General features: G+C 40.5%; 1 protein-coding gene across 7 annotated transcripts in view; it reads left to right on the forward strand.

Annotated features, from left to right (window-relative positions):
- The window catches only part of LOC110490132 (transcription initiation factor TFIID subunit 6), a 65,693-nt gene that overhangs the window by 47,998 nt on the left and 2,359 nt on the right, over nt 1-15,336 (forward strand). For 2 of the 7 annotated variants that reach the window (XM_021563325.3, XM_090200208.1), the window contains exons 9-14: nt 10,142-10,243; nt 10,496-10,678; nt 10,838-10,912; nt 12,613-12,738; nt 13,049-13,222; nt 13,439-13,633. In XM_021563325.3, coding sequence (XP_021419000.3) covers nt 10,142-10,243; nt 10,496-10,678; nt 10,838-10,912; nt 12,613-12,738; nt 13,049-13,222; nt 13,439-13,633 — 855 coding nt within the window. Of the gene's footprint in view, nt 1-5,408; nt 6,015-10,141; nt 10,244-10,495; nt 10,679-10,837; nt 10,913-12,612; nt 12,739-13,048; nt 13,223-13,438; nt 13,634-14,826; nt 15,038-15,336 lie in introns of those variants that run through there. The other 5 variants (XR_016486716.1, XR_016486715.1, XM_090200209.1 and 2 more) reach the window with 5 other exon arrangements.

Below are 15,336 nucleotides of genomic sequence, written 5' to 3' on the forward strand. Positions count from 1 at the left end.
ATGTGGAAGAAGGTGCTCTGGTCAGATGAAACCAAAATTGAACTTTTTGGCAACAATGCAAAACGTTATGTTTGGCGTAAAAGCAACACAGCTGAACACACCATCCCCACTGTCAAACATGGTGGTGGCAGCATCATGGTTTGTGCCTGCTGTTCTTCAGCAGGGACAGGGAAGATGGTTAAAATTGATGGGAAGATGGATGGAGCCAAATACAGGACCATTCTGGAAGAAAACCTGATGGAGTCTGCAAAAGACCTGAGACTGGGACGGAGATTTGTCTTCCAACAAGACAATGATCCAAAACATAAAGCAAAATCTACAATGGAATGGTTCAATAATAAACATATCCAGGTGTTAGAATGGCCAAGTCAAAGTCCAGACCTGAATCCAATCGAGAATCTGTGGAAAGAACTGAAAACTGCTGTTCACAAATGCTCTCCATCCAACCTCACTGAGCTCGAGCTGTTTTGCAAGGAGGAATGGGAAAAAATGTCAGTCTCTCGATGTGCAAAACCGATAGAGACATACCCCAAGCAACTTACAGCTGAAATCGCAGCAAAAGGTGGCGCTACAAAGTATTAACTTAAGGGGGCTAAATAATTTTGCACGCCCAATTTTTCAGTTTTTGATTTGTTAAAAAAAGTTTGAAATATCCAATAAATGTCGTTCCACTTCATGATTGTGTCCCACTTGTTGTTGATTCTTCACAAAAAATAGTTTTATATCTTTATGTTTGAAGCCTGAAATGTGGCAAAAGGTCGCAAAGTTCAAGGGGGCCGAATACTTTCGCAAGGCACTGTATTTCTTTTTTCAGAACATTAACCATGTGTGTTCTCTTGTTTTCTACTGTTGTGTAGTTTCGACCCAATGATTCATCTGACAAACAAAGAACTTTGCGTCCTGCAGGCCCAGGCATGGATCAAAGCTGGCGAGAGTATTTGTATCATTATTTTATTAACGAAAGCATAAAGATGTTGATGAAAAGAAGCAACATTTGCCTCGGGATCCATCCCGGTTCAGTTTCAAGCCCTCTGGTGGTTACAGTCATAACACACTGCCAGCCGGGTTTGCATTGCAAATGAGGACATAAACATGGTCAAGATGCCAGCAGAGTAAGTAGACCTTTTATGTTGTAAAATAAAAGTTAAATAAAATAAATTAATAAAAGACCTACAACACCTACGGTAGAACTACAGTATATCTAAAACTATATTTGTCATCTCTTCATGTAGGTCTCTTGATTTAAACCCAATCGAACTTGTTTGGCATCAACTGAAAACATAACTCCGTAATGATACAATTCTCCCCCTACCCTCCTTGGCAAGAGTCTTTTGTCCTGCTTATAGCCCATAATGGGTGGATGGATTCATTAGTAATTTACCATTCTCATTCTCTGACTGGAAACGTAGTTTCATGATCTCATTTTCAAGTCCTTGTTTAAAAAATAACTATTTTTGAGATGATTTTGTTTTCAAATAACCAAAAGTGAGCGGTTGTAATCTGAATAAAGGGATAAAGGCCATTCTTGAACATGGGGTGAGACAATAGGACCTTTTTAATTTTGTCTGGCTAGCCATTCCAAATAAAATTGAATAGTTTTTCCTCATATCATTTAAACAGGTCGCTCTCCGCCTGACTCTCCACCAATGCCGCCTGGCAATTAACCAAAAACACAGCATCTACAGTGGTATTCCATTTCCAGTGAGACTATTCAAGGCATCGACTCCCTGATGGTTGAAGATGATGAGCGCTCGGAAAAGGCAATCTGGAATCTTTTGTGTGACTAACGCCTTTAGTGTGAAGGTCTAATGCTTTGATATTTAATAATTTCTGCCCTCCGAATTCATATAAATAGGCCCATGTGCATCTTCATCAGATGAACCGCAACATGTCAGCTAAAGTAATTTAATTCATGAATTCATAAAATCATGTGTGTGCAGAACAGAGGAACAGCAATTCTTACACTATTGTTCTAAATTAAATCACCTTCTTCATCCTCATCATTCAGTTCATTGAAATTCCAATTTGAAGTCGTGCACAATTATCAGTTTCTATTTGGTTTTTATCGCCCATTCATTGTCAGGTCAGAGACACATTAGGCTTTGGAACCCAAAAGCATAATCAGTGATCTAACTCCCCCTTGTGGTGGTCTGGAGCAATGAAGCAGTGACACAGGGTACCGTACTAAACCACAAATTACACTCTAAATCCTGCTGCATAATCTCTACATTTTTTGTTGAGCAACCACTGTACATTAATGTGGATGCTACCTTGATTACAGATAGTCCTGAATGAGTCATGTAGAATAATAGTGAAGACATGAAAGCATGTAGTAACCAAAAAAGCTTTAAACAAATCAAAATATATATATTTATATTTAAGATTCTTCAAAGTAGCCACCCTTTGTGTTGATGACAGCTTTACACACACTTGGCATTCTCTCAACCAGCTTCACCTGGAATGCTTTCCCAGCGTTCTTGAAGGAGTACCCACATATGATTATCACTTGTTGGCTGCTTTTTTTCACTCTGCAGTCCAACTCATCCCAAAACCATCTTAATTTGGTTGAGGTCGGGTGATTGTGGAGGCCAGGTCATCTGATGCAGCACTCCATCACTCTCCTTGGTCAAATAGCCCTTACACAACCTGGAGGTGTGTTTTGTGTCATTGTCCTGTTAAAAACAAATGATAGTCTCACTAAGCCCAAACCAGATGGAATGGTGTATCGCTGCAGAATGCTGTGGTAACCATGCTGGTTGTGTGCCTTGAATTCTAAATAAATCACAGATAGTGTCACCAGCAAAGCACCATCACACCACCTCCTCCATGCTTCACGGTGGGAACCACATAGACACGGCGGTTGGAACCAAAAATCTCAAATTTGGACTAATCAGATCAAAGGACAGATTTCCACCGTTCTAATGTTCATTGCTCGTGTTCCTTGTCCCAAGCAATTCTCTTCTTTCTGTTGGTGTCCTTTAGTAATAGTTTCTTTGCAGCAATTCGATCATAAAGGCCGGATTCTTATGAACAGTTGATGTTGAGGTGTGTCTGTTACTTGAATTCTGTGAAGTATTTATTTGGGCTGCAATGTCTGAGGCTGGCAACTCTAATGAGCGTATCATCAGCAGAGGTAACTCTTGGTTTTCCTTTCCTGTGGCGGTTTTCATGAGAGAGTTTGATCATAGAGCTTGATGGTTTTTGCGACTGCACCTGAAATGTTCCGGATTGACTGACCTTCATGTCTTGAAGTAATGGACTGTCATTTCTTTTTACTTATTTGAGCTGTTCTTGCCATAATATGGACTTGGTATTTTACCAAATAGGGCTATCTTCTGTATACCACCCCTACCTTGTCACAACACAACTGATCGGCTCAAAGGCATTAAGAAGGAAAGAAATTCCACAAAATAACTTAGGCACACCTATTAATTGAAATTCATCCCAGATGATTACCGCATGAAGCTGGTTGAGAGAATGCCAAGAGTGTGCAAAGCTGTCAAGGAAAAATGTGGCTACTTTGAAGAAAAATATATTTTGATTTGTTTAACACTTTTTTTGGTTACTACATGATTCCATATGAGTTATTTCATAGTTTTGATGTCTTCACTATTTTTCTACAACGTAGAAATTAGTTTAAAAATATATATATATAGAAAAACCCTGGAATGTGTAAAGTTGTGGCCAAAAGTTTTGAGAGTGACACAAATATTAATTTCCACAAAGTTTGCTGCTTCAGTGTCTAGATATTTTTGTCAGATGTTAATATGGAATACTGAAGTATGATTATAAGCATTTCATAAGTGTCAAAGGCTTTTATTGACAATTACATGAAGCTGATACAAAAAGTCAGTATTTGCAGTGTTGACCCATCTTTTTCAAGACCTCTGCAATCTGCCCTGGCATGCTGTCAATTAACTTCTGGGCCACATTCTGACAGATGGCAGCCCATTCTTGCATAATCAATGCTTGGAGTTTGTCCGAATTTGTGGGTTTTTGTTTGTCCACCCACCTCTTGAGGATTGACCACAAGTTCTCAATGGGATTAAGGTCTGGGGCGATTCCTGGCCATGGACCCAAAATATCGATGTTTTGTTCCCCGAGCCACTTAGTTATCACTTTTGCCTTATGGTAAGGTGCTCCATCATGCTGGAAAAGGCATTTTTCGTCACCAAACTGTTCCTGAATGGTTGGGAGAAGTTGCTCTCAGAGGATGTGTTGGTACCATTCTTCATTCATGGCTTAGGCAAAATTGTGAGTGAGCCCCGACTCCCTTGGCTGAGAAGCAACTCCACACACGAATGGTCTCAGGATGCTTTACTGTTGGCATGACACAGGACTGATGGTAGCGCTCACCTTGTCTTCTCCAGACAAGCTTTTTTTCCGGATGCCCCAAACAATCGGAAAGGGGATTCATCAGAGAAAATGACTTTACCCCAGTCCTCAGCAGTCCAATCCAAGTACCTTTTGCAGAATATCAGTCTGTCCCTGATGTTTTACCTGGAGAGAAGTTGCTTCTTTGCTGCCCTTCTTGACACCAGGCCATCCTCCAAAGGTCTTCGCCTCACTGTGCGTGCAGATGCAGTCACACCTGCCTGCTGCCATTCCTGAGCAAGCTATGGTGGTGCCCCGATCCCGCAGCTGAATCAACTTTAGGAGATGGTCCTGGCGCTTGCTGGACTTTCTTGGGCGCCCTGAAGCCTTCTTCACAACAATTGAACCGCTCTCCTTGAAGTTCTTGACGATGCGATAAATGTTTGATTTAGGTGCAATCTTACTGGCAGCAATATCTTTGCCTGTGAAGCCCTTTTTGTGCAAAGCAATGATGACGACACGTGTTTCCTTGCAGATAACCATGTTTGACAGAGGAAGAACAATGATTCCAAGCAACACCCTCATTTGAAGCTTCCAGTCTGTTATTCGAACTCAATCAGCATGACAGAGTGATCTCCAGCCTTGTCCTCGTCAACACTCACACCTGTGTTTACAAGAGAATCCCTGACATGTCAGCTGGTCATTTTGTGGCAGGGCTGAAATGCCGTCAAAATGTTTTTTGGGGATTCAGTTCATTTGCATGGCAAATAGGGACTTTGCAATTCATCTGATCACTATTCATAGCATTCTGTTGTGTATGCAAATTGACGTCATACAAACTGAGGCAGCAGACTTTGTGAAAATGAATATTTGTGTAATTCTCAACTTTTGGCCACGACTGTAGGTGTCAACTTTTGACTGGCACTGTACTTTTTTAAAAGCAAGCATAATATCGACACTGGGATGCTGCTCTCGGATCACATGTCCTGTCGTAGAGTAAGGCACCCACCCAAAGTAGAATACCTCTTAGGCAACTGTATGAAACGTGATCAACCCTCAGTCTGGAGACCTACTGGGTGCGCAAGCTTTTGCTCAAGTAATGCTCAACACATCAGAGACACTTTATCAAGATCCGGTGAGCAGCTCATTTCTAAAATGTGACCTGTTTCAGGAAACTAGGCGTATGTCGCAAGTCACAACATTTTTTAAATGTTTTGCGTATTAAAACTTAACAAAAATCTCCAGCATGCAAGTATCTATTTCAATAGAACATCACTGCAACAACTGTTTCAGATCACTCTCCTCTAAGTGTACCAGAGTGCAGAATAACTGATGAATATGCGAATGCTCAGTACCGGTTGAATATGGCCGCTGTCAGTAAAATTCGGCAAAATAGCATAATTAAATTGTTGCCAGGAGCACAGTTAGTCACCAACGCTCTGGATAACATGAAAACAGCCTAACTAGCTCTGTTAGGGCTCTGTTAGGGCGAGTAAAATGGTCAGAGTTTGGGTGGGGGCTAAAGCTTAAGATGCTTCTTTGCACACGCATTGCACACGGTCAGTGTGAACCAGAGTGACTTGACACAAAAACAGTGGGCCAAGCAAGCTGTACATACAAAACAGAAATGACACAGGACGTCTTATTTAATGAAAGGGGTTGCAGTTTGCCGTGAAGCTTTCATCCATGTATACGGACGGGTAAGAGTCTAGTTACAGTTTGATATTATAAATTTCTAATTTTGTCAAAGTTGTTTTCATTGCAAGTTAAAGCTTGCTGTTACCTAGCTAGTTGAAGTTCGATGGCTGGCTTGCTAGCTAACAGTGAACCTATTTGGCTAGCTATGAAAATCGGTTTGTATTGCTATTACTCTATGGTTTGGGATGATAGTTCAATGTTTAGCTAGCTAACATTAACATTACATGTCTACTGTTAAAGAAAATACCCCAAGTTAAAGCTTGCTGTTAGCTAGCTAATGTTAGCTGAGGTTAGATAGCTGGCTTGCTAGCTAACATTAACATGCGTGTATGAACTGTGTGTAATGTTAGTGATGTTGGACTGGAGGGTGATACGGTGCTGGTGGAAAGCTATGACTGGCAACGACATCTGACTCTGTACTTTTTGAGAAGATCAGGGAGTTTTGCGATGAAGAGGCTATGGACATCACATGCCCTGCACCAAAGTCAAGGGCAGGACAGAAACAGGCTCTCCGAAAAGGCCTAAAACATTCCCTTGTTCATGCGTGGTTCTGACGGACCAGTCATCAGCACTATCTGCAGTGCCTCTATTCAAATGACTCTCTCCTAACATGCACACCATACGTTGCTGCTACTATTTTTCTTTTTTATCCTGCTGCTCAGCCACTTTTTCCCCTGATTGTATGCATATAACTACCTCATCTTTCACTGATATTGTTCTTGTACATACTGTATAATGTTATTTATATTGACACTTTCTATTTCTGATATTACTACTATGCAAGTAACCATTTGACTGTACCGTTTACAGCTTCTGCAGAAACCCATCGATATATACAATTAATATTGATATGTGTGGTCGTAACATAGTTTTGTGACATACCACAATATCAAGTGTCCACCACATAAATATATGGCGCATGCATCTGTTTATGTACTGTACATGTGCACCTCACTGAGGTTTAAACTCAGGTTGCATGGCCTTAACTTATGTATGGAATACTATGTGATAAGTGTGTGTGTAACAGTATATAAAGTATGGTAATGTACAGGGGGGGAAGGCATTTGGGCAGTGGTCAAAAATACTTCAGTAAAAATACTTTATAGTACTAGTTAAGTATTTTTGGGGGGGTATCTGTACATTACTATTTATGGTTTTGGCAACTTTTACTTCACTACATTCTGAATTAAAATGATGTACTTTTTACTCCATACATTTTCCCTGACACCCAAAAGTACATCCCTGGTCATCTGTACTGCATTTGATCTGGCAGACTCACTAAGCACAAATACTTTGTTTGTAAATTATGTCTTCTGTGAGTGTTGGAGTGTGCCCCTGGCTATCCGTCAATGAAAAAAATATATATTTTTACTTTTGATACTTAAGTAGATTTTAGCAATTCCATTTACTTTTGTTACTTAAGTATTTTTTTTAAACAAAATACTTTTGCTCTAGTAGTATTTTACTGGGTGACTTTTACTTTTACTCCAGTAATTTTTCTAGTAAGGTATCTGTTACTTCTTTTACTTTACTTTTACTCAAGCATGACAATTTAGTACTTTTTCCACCACTGGATGTGGCTGGGGGTCGTAGCATTTATTTCACATGACCCATCAATTTAGTGTGTCTGGGAAAGCGTCATCTAATATTTATCAAATATTTCTGTCGGGACACTTGCTGTTTACCTGACATTTTTCCTTATTGTAGGCTCACTGTTTAGCTCATGACCTCATGTGAATCTTTAAAGAGATGGGTGGGGCTGTTTCTGTTTACCTGAAATTGTTCCTTATTGTAGGCTACTACTTTTACTAATTTAGTCTTAATCTTTACTACACTACTCACTGTTTAGCACATGACCTCACATGTGAATCCTTAAAGAGATGGGTGGTGCTGGCTTAAGAGGGTGTGAACAATGCTGAATGGGTGTAGACAAAGGAGAGCTCTCCAGTAGGTACCAAAACATTCAAAGGCCCTTTTCTCAAAAGTGAGTTTACAAGTTTATCAACTTCCAAAGCAGAAATACTTTCCCATTGTTCCTCAAAAATGCAGCGTATAATATACCATTTTGTACCTCTGAGTCTCTACTTTTTACCAATGTAAAAAAAAAAAAAAAAATGAATTCAGTGAGTCACAAATGTGGTTTGTTAGAGGGGGACAGAAATGAAAGCCTGCACACCCATTAGATCTCACGAGGGATGGTTGACCACCCTTGATGTAAAACACTGCAACATTACAAACACATAAGTTTTATGCCTTTAGAAATAATTCACTCATTCAATATATCAAATGGCTATGGTAGGCTACAAGTCATTTTATTCAGCTGAAGCATGCCCACAAATGTTGTTCATGAAAATGTACCTTTTCTAGTTTAGTCATATTTATCTTAGCTACCTTATAGGTGTTTACTTTGCAGGCTGATAAGCATCTATTGAGTTGCAATATCCCCTACATTGGATGCCCAAATCAACTGTAAGTATCTACAAAACAAGTTTTGAAGCCACATAATCCAAAAGAAAGGCTACCTCTAATCTTTTTTACTAAAATGAATGTTCACGATTCACTTATTTTGATTCACATGATTCGATACAACACAATTGAACCGAATACCAACTAATGCAATGGCAAAGTTAATAGTTTGTTTCGTTGAAAATAATAGTTTAATTATATGAATCGTTTGAAAAAAGTAAATCAACTTTATGGCCTTGTTTGCGAGTGTCGGTGATGTATTTTTTGGGACATGAGATGACAAACAGTAATAGCCTACATGCTAATAATAGCTCAACAGTTAACTAGAGGGTAAAATATATGTTTGAATCTATCATACCCCCCCAGAAAAAAATGCTAACCTCCCCTGTTATTGAAATGGGGATATAAAATGCTATCCTCCCCTGTTATTGTAATGGTGAGAGGTCAGCATGTCTTGGGGGTATGCTAACCTCCCTTGTTATTGTAATGGTGAGAGGTTAGCATGTCTTGGGGGTATGCTAACCTCCCTTGTTATTGTAATGGTGAGAGGTTAGCATGTCTTGCGGGTATGATATAAAATGCTAACCTCCCCTGTTATTGTAATGGGGATATAAAATGCTAACCTCCCCTGTTATTGTAATGGTGAGAGGTCAGCATGTCTTGGGGGTATGCTAACCTCCCTTGTTATTGTAATGGTGAGAGGTTAGCATGTCTTGGGGGTATGATATAAAATGCGAACCTCCCCTGTTATTGTAATGGTGAGAGGTCAGCATGTCTTGGAGGTATGCTAATCTCCCCTGTTATTGTAATGGGGATATATAATGCTAACCTCCCCTGTTATTGTAATGGTGAGAGGTTAGCATGTCTTGGGGGTATGATATTTGTGCGTTTAACTTTCCCACTCGTCATTATTCAGGATTCATTCAGCGGTATCCGTAATAATGGTAGCATCCACATTAATGCAGAAGTGTTTAGAAACATATTATATTCTTATTTACAATAAAGGTGACTTCAAAATGACACTTAAATGCCATTAATTTCTATTGGGCATAAAGTAATCTGAAACGCAACCAAAACAAACAGCAAATGCAGCCAACAAGTTTGTAGTCACAAGCTTGATATATTCATTGCGTGCTAGGAATATTGGACCAAATACTAAACTTTTGACTACATCAAATCACATTTTATTGATCACATACACGTGTTTAGCAGATGTTATTGCGGGTGTAGCGAAAGGTTTGTAAGTTAATTTGTCACAATACTTTTGGTCCCCTAAAATTGGGGGACTATGTGCAACAGTGCTGTAATTTCTAAACGGTTCTCTACATTGTGTAAAAGCACCATTTTCCTATTGGGATGCATTACATGAAAATTGTACACTGTCTCTTTAAAAATGTCAGGTTTGTGATGATAAAATGCAAGAGATCTGTCATTCATTGCTATGATCATTATTGATGCAATCCCCTCTGGATTTACTGTACTTTTTAAGGATGTGGCCAAATCTATGCCCGCTTCTTTACCATCTCTTGATCCAGCTGACAAGATATGTTTCTCTCTTACTGTTTTTAACAACAATTAGTTAAATATGATGTTTCAGTCCCTTATGTCATAAAAATTATTTCTGGAATGGCCTTTCTTCTCTCTTACGTCCGTCCTCCTGTAGGTCCGTGTGAACGTGGTGCAGAACAACCTGGCCCTGCTCATCTACCTGATGAGGATGGTTAAGGCCCTCATGGACAACCCCACTCTCTACCTAGAGAAATATGTAAGAGCCGCCATGATTCCGATTCTGTCAAATTCTAACACAGCTAAAAATCATACAAAGTCAACTGAAAATTAAATCGAAACGCATTAAACCGAACTATGACGCAGATCAATATTACACACAAACTGAAAACCAAATCTTAATATAATCATAACAAACTTTATAGAGTATTTTAATACAGACAGTCCTCAACTCAGTGCTGATCATAACACATGAATGTGTCCCTCTCTTGGTTCCCTGGTGATGGTCTAGCTGCATGAGTTGATCCCAGCGGTGGTGACGTGTATAGTGAGTAAGCAGCTGTGTTTGCGGCCTGACGTGGACAACCACTGGGCTCTGAGGGACTTCGCTGCCCGTCTGATGGCCCAGAGCTGTAAGACCTTCAGCACCACCACCAACAACATCCAGTCGCGCATCACTAAGACCTTCACCAAGGTATGTGGAGATGCATCCGATTTATCAGGGTGTGTGTGTGTGACTTTTGTAAAAAAATAAATGAACACCATTTCATTAAACATATAATACTGGGATTGAGACAATAAGTGGTGGTATTATTATTAGCCATGAACATCACCTACCATCTATTTCTCTCAGAGCTGGTTGGATGACAAGACTCAGTGGACGACACGCTACGGCTGTATCGCTGGACTGTCTGAACTAGGACCTGATGTGAGTTGTGCATTTGTCTCTTGCACACTTGAAGAAATGTTCTCTCCCTATAGTATTTTCTCTCTCTTCAATTCAAAGTGCCTTATTGGCATGGGAAACATACAAAAGTATGTGGACACCCTTTCAAATTACTGGATTTGTCTATTTCAGCCAAACCCGTTGCTGACCGGTGTATAAAATCGAGCACACAGCCATGCAATCTCCAAAGACAGACATTGGCAGTTGAATGGCATTACTAAAGAGCTCAGTGACTTTCAAAGTGGCACCGTCATAGGATGCCACCTTTCCAACAAGTCAGTTCGTAAAAATTCTGCCCTGCTAGAGCTGTCCCGGGCCAACTCTAGGAGAAGCAATGGCTCAGTCGCAAAGTGATAGGCCACACAAGCTCACAGAATGGGCCCATCGAGTGCTGAAGCGCGTAACACGATAAAATTGTCTGTCCTCGGTTGCAACACTCACTTCCGAGTTCCAAACTACCCCTGGAAGCAACGTCAGCACAAGAACTGTTAGTCAGGAGCTTCCTGAAATGGGTTTCCATGGCCAAGCAGCCACACACAAGCCTAAGATCACCATGCGCAATGCCAAGCGTCGGCTGGAGTGGTGTAAAGCCGCCATTGGACAGTAAACATTACAAATGTCATATTGTGGCTACATACACTGTTGTAGCGATGTGCAAATAGTTCAAGTGAATAAATAAACATGTTCTTCACTGGTTGGTTGCCCTTTTCTTGTCGCAACAGGTCACAAATCTTGCTGCTGTGGTATTTTTTTATTTCACCTTTATTTAACTAGGCAAGTCAGTTAACAAATTCTTATTTACAATGACGGCCGAGGAACAGTGGGTTAACTGCTTTGTTCAGGGGCAGAACAACAGATTTTTACCTTGCTAGATCGAATCCCAAGCTGACAACCTTTCGGTTACTTTCGGAGCTGACAACCTTTCGGTCTGCCTACGGCGGCCTTTCTCAATAGCAAGGCTATGCTCACTGAGTCTGTACATAGTCAAAGCTTTCCTTAAGTTTGGGTCAGTCACAGTGGTCAGGTGTCTTGCCAATGTTTACTCTCTATTTAGAAACAAATAGCATTCCAGTTTGCTCTGTTTTTTGGTCAATTCTTTCCAATGTGTCAAGTAATTCTCTTTTTGTTTTCTCATGATTTAGCTAGGTCTAATTGTGTTGCTGTCCTGGGGCTCTGGGGTCTGTTTGAGTTTGAACAGAGCCGCAGGACCAGCTTGCTTAGGGGACTCTTCTCTGGGTTCATCTCTGTAGGTGATGGCTTTGTTATGTAAGGTTTGGGAATAGCTTCCTTTTAGGTGGTCATAGAATTTAACTGCTCTTTTCTGGATTTTGATAATTAGCAGGTATCAGCCTAATTCTGCTCTGCATGCATTATTTGGTGTTTTACATTGTACACATAGGATATTTTTACAGAATTCTGCATGCAAAGTCTCAATTTGGTGTTTGTCCCATTCTGTGAATTCTGGTTGGTGAGCGGATCCCAGACCTCACAACCATAAAAGGCAATGGGTTCTACAACTGATTCAAGTATTTTTAGCCAGATCCTAATCAGTTATATAACCCATTGCCCTTTATGGTTGTAAGGTCTGGGATCCGCTCACCAACCAAGAATTCACAAAATGGTATGTTGAATTTTATGTTTCCCTCTCTTTCTATCTACCTCCCTCTTCTCACTCTCTCCAGGTGATCAAGACGTTGATCCTGCCCAGGCTCACTGTAGAAGGAGCTCGTATCAAAGCTGTGTCTGATGGACCTGTTGTCTCCAACATTGATAAGATAGGAGCAGACCACGTCCAAAGCCTTCTACTGGTGAGGAGCCACACTTATTGTTCTGCTCATTATTGTTAACTCAAATTGTAATACTCAATGCCTCTTTATGATAGAACATGTTTGTTTTATTCTCATGAACCTGATTGTTAACACAACATAAGACCATAGACAACACACAGTATCATAGACACCTCTTCATTACAGTACATTTAGGCCAGTTTCCTAGACACAGAGGAAACCTAGTTCTGGACATGTTTTTTAATCTGTGTCCAGGAAACTGGCCTTTAAAGTCACATACCCATCTGTGAGAGATACAGAGATACTTGACTAATATCCTCTTCTCTCTCAGAAACACTGTGCCAGCGTCATCGCTAAAGCTCGTCCCCTGCCTGACAACGTGGAGCAGTACCGGGCTGACTACGGTTACCTGGGGCCCATGCTGTGTACTCATGTGGTCAAGGCCAGGGCCCAGGCAGCACTACAGGCCCAGCAGGTCAACAGAACCACACTCACCATCACACAGGTAGGGCACATGGATGTCAACATCTATTGACCCGGCTTAGTGTTAGGTAAACATCACATTTTATGTAAATGTCAGTGTAAAAAATATGTAAATTCAAATTCCAATTATCTTCATTGAAAAACAAAGTGACTGACAATATCAGCAACTTCATCCTGTTAGTGTAAAGTAACGTAACAAAACCCAATCTGAAGTTCTACTGGTTCTGTTTCTGTGTAGCAGCCTCGGCCCACCCTAACAGTGTCTCAGAGCGGAATAGGAGGGTCAGGGGGGTCCCGTACCCCCAGCATTATCAAGGTACCCAGCTCCCTCACCCTCATGTCCACCCGACCAGGCACCCCAACACAGCCATCGCCCCCGGCAACCAAGTACATCGTCATGGCAACCAGCTCAGGATCATCTTCCACCCAGCAGGTACTGTGGACGGCAGTTTTGTTTTCTTTGAAATAGTAACAAAGACTATTGTATTTAAGAGCATAAATAGTATTCACTCTGTCCTCCTAGATTCACCAGATATAGTACCAGTCAAAAGTTTGGACACACCTACTCATTCAAGGCTTTTTATTTTTACTATTTTCTACATTGTAGAATAATAGTGAAGACATCAAACCTAACACATATGGAATCATGTAGTAACCAAAAAAGTGTTAAACAAATCAACGTATTTTATATTTGAGATTCTTCAAAGTAGCCACCCTTTGCCTTGATGACAGGTTTGCACACTAATGGCATTCTCTCAACCAGCTTCATGAGGTAGTCACTTGGAATGCATTTCAATTAACAGGTGTGCTTTGTTAAGTTCATTTCTTTTCTTCTTATTGAGTTTGAGCTAATCAATTGTGTTATGACAAGGTAGGGGTGGTATACAGAAGATAGCCCTATTTGGTAAAAGACCAAGTCCATATTATGGCAAGAACAACTCAAATAAACAAAGAGAAATTACAGTCCGTCATTACTATAAAACATGAAGGTCAGTCAATCCGTAACATTTCAAGAACTTTGTTCAAGTGCAGTCGCAAATAGTGCAGTCGATATGATGAAACTGGCTCTCATGAGGACCGCCACAGGAAAGGGAGACCGAGAGTTACCTCTGCTGCAGAGGATAAGTTCATTAGAGTTACCAGCATCAGAAATTGCAGCCCAAATAAATGCCTAACATAGTTCAAGTAATAGACACATCTCAACATCAACTGTTCAGAGGAGACTGTGAATCAGGCCATTATGGTCGAATTGCTGCAAAGAAACCACAACTAAAGGACACCAATGATAAGAAGAGACTTGCTTGGGCCAAGAAACACAAGCTATGGAAAATTAGACTGGTGGAAATCTGTCCTTTGGTCTGATGAGTCCAAATTTGAGGTTTTTGGTTCCAACTGCGGTGTCTTTCTGAGATGCGGAGCAGGGGAACGGTCTTATCTCAGCATGTGTTGTTCCCACCGTGAAGCATGTCAGGAGGAGGTGTGATGGTGCTTTGCTGGTGACACTGTCAGTGATTTATTTAGACTTCAAGGCACACTTAAACCAGCATGGCTACCACAATATTCTGCAGCGATACACCATCCCATCTGGTTTGCGTTTAGTGGGACTATTTTTTTATTTTTCAACAGGACAATGACCTAACACACCTCCAGGCTGTGTAAGGGCTATTTGACCAAGAATGAGAGTGATGGAGTGCTGCATTAGATGACCTGGCCTACACATCACTCAACCGAATTGAGATGGTTTGGGATGAGTTGGACCGCAGAGTGAAGGAAAAGCAGCCAACAAGTGCTCAGCATATGTGGGAAGTCCTTCAAGACTGTTGGAAAAGCATTCCAGGTGACTACCTGATGAAGCTGTTTGAGAGAATACAAAGCTGTCATCAAGGGAAGGGTGGCTACTTTGAAGAATCTAAAATCTATTTTGATTTGTTTAACACTTTTTTGGTTACTACATGATTCCATGCTATTTCATAGTTTTGATGTGTTCACTATTATTCTACAATGTAGAAAATATATATTTTTTTAAATAAAAAAATCCTGGAATGAGAAGTTGTGCCCAAAACATTTGACTGATGCTGTATAAGTTGTGGTCGTAAATAAACATTTAATATACAGTCATTGATATCCCATAAATTC

This window comes from Oncorhynchus mykiss, chromosome 15 (assembly GCF_057628025.1).
Source record: "Oncorhynchus mykiss isolate SJ-2025 chromosome 15, ASM5762802v1, whole genome shotgun sequence".
In the NCBI taxonomy this organism is placed as follows: domain Eukaryota; kingdom Metazoa; phylum Chordata; class Actinopteri; order Salmoniformes; family Salmonidae; genus Oncorhynchus; species Oncorhynchus mykiss.